Source organism: Ambystoma mexicanum, chromosome 5p, assembly GCF_040938575.1.
Source record: "Ambystoma mexicanum isolate Mex_15411 chromosome 5p, UKY_AmexF1_1, whole genome shotgun sequence".
In the NCBI taxonomy this organism is placed as follows: Eukaryota; Metazoa; Chordata; class Amphibia; order Caudata; family Ambystomatidae; genus Ambystoma; species Ambystoma mexicanum.
This window is the reverse complement of record NC_090930.1, coordinates 761,243,795-761,249,794: the sequence shown is the minus strand read 5'-3', so window position 1 is coordinate 761,249,794 and position 6,000 is coordinate 761,243,795. Positions and strand designations below refer to the sequence as shown.

Genomic DNA, 6,000 nt, shown 5'->3' with positions numbered 1-6,000 from the left:
TCAGCAATTATCCTACCCGCATTATCAGCTGCATCTAGATTATTTTTTAGAATGCAGTTAGCAACACCTTTCCCTTCTGACATGGCGAGAGAGAGTTGGGATTTAAGGTGCTCTGGGACTGAGGCCATTAATTTGGCCACCTTGTCCCAATTGTGGCAGTTGTGGCCAAGTGGTATTATTGGCAATCCTCGCATTGGTTGAGACTTTTCTGCCAAAAGTATAGATCTTTTTACTTTGTCGGGGGGTGCCTCCGACTAGGCCAGAGGTGTTCCTGCTCTGTTTCTCGTGGTCGTGACAACCAAAGAGTCTAGCTTTAACTGACCCCTCATGTAGAGCGGATCTGAGTAAGCTGGTCGGGAGACCTTTTCAATACACGGGTTTATGGCCGTGTTAAGTTTGGGGTTACCAAGGAGGATTGTATTCGCCTCTGAACAGACTGGAGCATAGGGATAAATTGGGTAGCAGATTTTTTTGTCTCCCAAGATGTTTTCGACAAAGTCTTTGTCTTATTTGGGTCTCCTGTGTTTCTATTTGGAAATGTTCAGCTGCCCTTAGGATCATATTATACTGGATTTGGCTGTCGGCCACTGGTGGGTCTATATATCCTGCGACTGCACGATGTAAACTTCCTCATCGTCGTCATAAAAATGGTCACCCTCTCCCACGTCCCCTTGGTCCTCAGTATCATGTATGGGTCCTGGAAGCTCTGAGTGGAGTCATAAAGCTGAAGGTCCTGCAGAGGGGAGTCTGCCTGTAAGGTGTCTGTATGAGCCCTCTTGGCAGGGGGTTGAATAAGTGCAGCCCCACAAGCTGGTGGCGTGCTCTGGAGATTCTCTAAAACCTCTGGTGGCTGTCGAAGAAGTTGGCCAATGAGGACATGCATCTCATGACTATCTATTTCCTCAGCAGACCAATAGGAAGAACTTGGGACAGCAGGTGGTGGAACAACAGCTGTAGTAGGAGGAGTGGGAGTTGGCTCAGGTGCAGGGTGTCTTGTGCCTCATGGCCCTTGAAATGATTCCCTCCCCCCTGGGTCGTAGTCCCCTTTTGCTTAGACTGGTGGTCCTTGGACTTGTGATGTTTGGAAGTCCGACCTTTAAGTAGGATGTCTGGTACATGTTTTGTAATGGGTTCAGACATGTTTGAAGTCTCGGGATTTCGTAGGGGCTTTAGACGTGTTTTTCGACTGACGGTTATCACCAACCACAAGGGCCGTCGATGTGTCTTTCGACACTCGGTCGTCGGCGTGCGTGGATTTGGTAGTTTTGGACACAGAGCCAGAATGCTGATGCTGCCTACATGGCGTGGTGGGCCCAGTGCTTTTTTTCTGTACTTTAAGGTCTTGGCCTTTAAGAGCTTGCATGATTTGCAGTGGCCCTCGTTATGGTCCCTTGGAAGACAAAGGTTGCAGACCCGGTGGGAGTCCTTCCAGGGAAATTTTCGATTGCAAGGAGGACAACATTTTAATGGTGTATTTTCCATTTTGCGTGGGAAAGGCAGCTTGGCGAGTAACATGGGAAGAAGGGGGAAAAATGCATTCTCTTAGGGAACCAAGAAATGTAACCCCCCCACACTCTGCCTACTGTGTGGCCCGAAGCGGCCTTCCAAGGCTGCCTGGAAAGTTTGTCGAGGCGAGGTCTGAAGTAGGCAAAAGGTAGGAGTCGAAGCCGTCGCCGTAGATTGCCCAGGGGACAGATTGTAGGGAAACGGCTAACAAGGACAGTAAGAGTAACTAGCTCCAATTAGTGTTAATAAAATGGCGATATGCCAGCAGGAACTCCGCTTTCAGCGTCCGACCATGATGGCGGAAAAATAAAATCCGAGGGACCTCGATGCGTGAAGCACCATGGGTACAGTGGACGTCACAGTAGGGGTAGTATTACTAGCACGCCCTGTCGACGTCCCTTTTAGAGTTTTGAAAACAACTAATACTCTGCAGCTTCCACTAGATGTCGGCCTATGCATAGCATGTGACCTAAGCAGATTCCACAAGACTGAAAAATATATATATCCAAACCGACATGTCCAGCATCATGGGTGGCCAACAGACCAGATTTGATAGGCAATCACACTGTGCCCCCCTGGTGGCTGATAACGTTTGACAGCTGGGAGAAGATCTATTTAAGATAAGGAAGATCTGTGAGGAAGGAATACATTAGACGTAATTGTGGTTCTAACTATCTTTGATTTACTTTAATGCAATGAACCATTTCAATTAGGCAGACAAATTTGCTTTACTTTTATAGAGCACACCATTTCACTTGATTACCTGCAGGCAAATCAACTTGTTCAAAGACATTCCTTTCAAACAAATTAAATTTAAGAAAATTAATTTGTTTTCCGTTGAACAGTTAGAAAATGCAATTGCTACATGCATTGGTGGTTTGGACAAGAAACAAGGAAAACAAATAATATGGATGGCATTGATCTATAGCATTTCTACTTAAATAAAGGAACTGGGAGACAGCAAGCATAGCAATACAAACTTTACAGTTGTATAAATAAAGAGTTGAAGTACTTAAACAGTTTTGTCATTTTATTTAAGTTACTATACGATTTATTTCTTTTGGGATTAATATGCAAAATGATTTAGTTGGTACTTAATCTTGAACAAAAAGAGAAAAAAATGTGTAGAAAAAAGGATTCTCCCCTACAACCCTCAAAAACCAAAAATAAATCCAATTAAGTTCAGGTGATATTGGTATCAAATCGCTCCATTCTTGGTATAAAAAACACACTATTTTTAAACAAAAAGTTTGACAAGGATTAAAGGTGTATGGATTTTTCATTACAGTTTCAAATTCCATTGACCCAATTATGCCTAGTGTTTGAACTTGTGCAATAGTAATATTGCAGTATATTTTAGTGCAAATAGGAACGGAATTGATGTACAACTTTGAGCATTTAACAAAATTTAAACGAAAGAAACAAGAGTCTGCATTCAGTACATTAAAATACAATAACTTGGGCTAAAGTTTTAGTTTGCTTATTGCGATGAGTTTTTTGAACAAGCCAAAGATATTCATAGACATGCTACTGCTGAGGATAGTAGTTTTGCTGTGGGTAAGGATATCCAGGTTGCTGAGGACCAGGATATGGTGCCTGTCCAGGTGCCTGGTACATAAACGGTAATGTTTGCTGACCATACATGTATGGATTATAACCAACTGGCATTGGCATTCCATAATACCTGAAGGGAAAAAAAAACAGAATTTTAGTTTTATCCACTTTTGTTTTAAAAGATAATACACCATATATATATATATATAGAATGCATTCAGGCATACAGCTGTGGCAGTAATGGTATACCTTTTAGAACTTGGCTCTCAAGGAAGTATTGGAAATGAGGAGAAAAACATTTTCATTAGCAGGAGAACCATTCAAACAAGTTAGTCATTTTGGCTCAACTACTCCATCCCTTAGGCACCATAATCCCCAATAAGCAGAATGCGCTTTTACAAAGAGCAGGCAAGAACATGTGCTGCAGCAAATAAAAGCCCACTCAATTCCATTGCATAAGGCAAACTTGTTTGTGGGTATCTAGGTGTGAGACAATTAGAATATGAAAGGCTCTAAAGAACTGGCATGCAACTGACCATCATCCACAGCATTCCCCAGGCCCGTGTGTAAACATGCAGTAGAGCGAGGACCCCGACAATTGAATTGCCCATGCCATCTTAAGCATTGGGAGTCCTCGTCTCCCCCTTGCCTGGAACTGGCTGAATAACTCACACCTTTTTCCTGGGTTGTGGCACAAGCACTGCATGCCAACTGAGAAAGCACAGGATTATCTCAGGGAACTATGCGAGAGGCTACCACCAGTACTGAGTTTAGGGGTCACCCTGCCTGCCGGAAAAACTTCTACATCACCTACCAAGATTTAAGCGGGAGCCTGTACATGCAAGAGCTATATATAATGCAAACTTGATTTACATTTTATGTACAACACCATCTTCCAGATGCATGTAACGCAACAAACTAGAACCTGTGATAACCAGAGTCGCCATGTGTAGAGCACCCTCTAGAGCACAATGTTTTCAAACCACAAGATGAGTGATCAAAACAGCTGTCTGAGAAATATTTTCCTATACATTTTTATTAACAGTTTTCAATAGAACAAATACATCTAGAACACAAAAAACCTCTTTCCCCCAACCGTTACCCCCCCCCTCTCCTCTCCTTCACCCCTCAGATCCAAGAGTCCGCCTGGCCGCCCAGCTTCAACATTGAAATAAAATTAAAATGCATGTTAGATCACTCCGGTTGCCCGGGCCAGTAATTGAACCTTTATCACAAATGGTTTGCCAATGGATTAACGCGCTGTGCCTCAAGAGATTACAGGTCTGATTCGTCCTGAGGGCGAATTATTCCCAGTAGTTCCATAGCCTTGAGACACCAGGCCCGGCAGGCTCCCGCCTTTAGATATGACAAGTTGGACCAGTCTGACACGAACTCCGTGTGGAGCCCCTGAATCGTATATGTGAGCCATTCCAAGGCCACCAGCGACCACAGCTTCGCCACCCATTCGCATTCCTGTGGAGGGTCTTTCGATTTCCACTTCCGGGCCAGAACCAATGCCGCCGCCAGCATCATTAACGCAAAGTTTGCGGTCCGCTCTAGTTGATAGAGATGAGAGCATGCCATTAAGACCCAATAAGTCCCTCCCTCTATTAGACCCGATCTCTAAGTCCAGCACCTGGGTGACGGCATGCTGAACATGTGACCAAAAGTGATCAATTTTTGGGGACTCCCACCACATATGACCCCAGGATCCCAATACGCCACATTCCCTCCAGCAGGTCCCCGATTATAGCAGGGGACATTTTATTTAGTCTGAGTGGGGTCAGGTGCCACCTCAACATTAGCTTCAGCCAGATCTCCCGAAGCTGGATGATCTTGTAAGTTTTGGGATCTGCGACCACAGCTGACCCCACTCCTGTTCCTCCAGGTCCCCTCCTAGATCCTGCGCCCATTTGAGCATATATGTCCTGGACTTCAAGTGTTCACCTCGCTTTATGAGTTTATATATGGACAACACCACCCCTTTGTCTCCTGTATGTGTGTGTCTCTAGATACTTTTCAAACTGAGTGAGGGGCCTTGTGCCCGCTTGAGTAAGCAACGGATGGGAGATCCAGTGCCTGATCTGGAGATACGAATACCTCTGTAACTCCCCCAAACCAAAGTGCTTCTTGCACTGCTCAAATTGTTTCACCTCCCCATCAGTCAACATATCCCGGATCATCCGGCAGACCCCCTGAAACCAGGTGTCAAATGACGGGTTACCTGCGACCGCTGGAGTGAATTGCGGATTGCCATGTATGGGCGTATACGGGAGGGGAAAGTAGTGATATGGGCCCTTTTAACAACTTTGTCCCAGGCGTCCACTGCGGTGGACGTGATATCGCTACAGTACATTCTGGGCGGCCTGTCCTGCCTCGGCATCCACAGAACCCCTTCCAAATCCCCTCCCACCACCGCCCTATCCATGGACCTCCACATCTTCTCTCTTACATCCCTCTGCCAATCTCTTATGACCCTGAGCCGCCAGGTAGTATACCCTAAAGTCCGGTTCCCCAACACCCCCTCGGGACGCCAGAGCTTTCATAAGGGAGAACGCCACCCTCGGCTGCCCTCGCTTCCAGATGAAGCAGATTGTTATTTTCTGAAGGGCTCTAAAGAAGGACGTCGGGATACGGGCAGGGAGGGCAGAGAAATGGTACAAAAAGAGGGGGAGGATCGCCATCTTCAGGGCGTTGATTCTGCCCAACCACAAGATCCCTAGGGGGCCCCAATCCACCAGTTTCGATTTCACCTTCTGAAGGAGCGGGGGGTAATTTGCGGTGTACAAGTCCCTGAGGGTCTTGGTCAGATGGATGCCAAGGTACTTTAGCGAGTTGTCCACCCATCTAAAGCTGTAAGCTTTCTTGAAATCTTGGACCGCACTGGGCAGCAGGGTGAGAGGAAGAGCTTCAGATTTATGAGTATTAATGTTTAGCCCT

At 45.8% G+C, this 6,000-nt stretch overlaps 1 protein-coding gene across 2 annotated transcripts in view; it reads right to left on the bottom strand.

Annotated features, from left to right (window-relative positions):
• Positions 1 to 2,518: 2,518 nt before the first annotated feature.
• The window catches only part of PDCD6IP (programmed cell death 6 interacting protein), a 1,152,781-nt gene continuing 1,149,299 nt past the window's right edge, over positions 2,519 to 6,000 (bottom strand). For both annotated transcript variants that reach the window (XM_069613187.1, XM_069613188.1), the window contains exon 18: positions 2,519 to 3,190. In XM_069613187.1, coding sequence (XP_069469288.1) covers positions 3,034 to 3,190 — 157 coding nt within the window. In that variant the 3' untranslated portion in view covers positions 2,519 to 3,033. The remainder of the gene's footprint in view (positions 3,191 to 6,000) is intronic.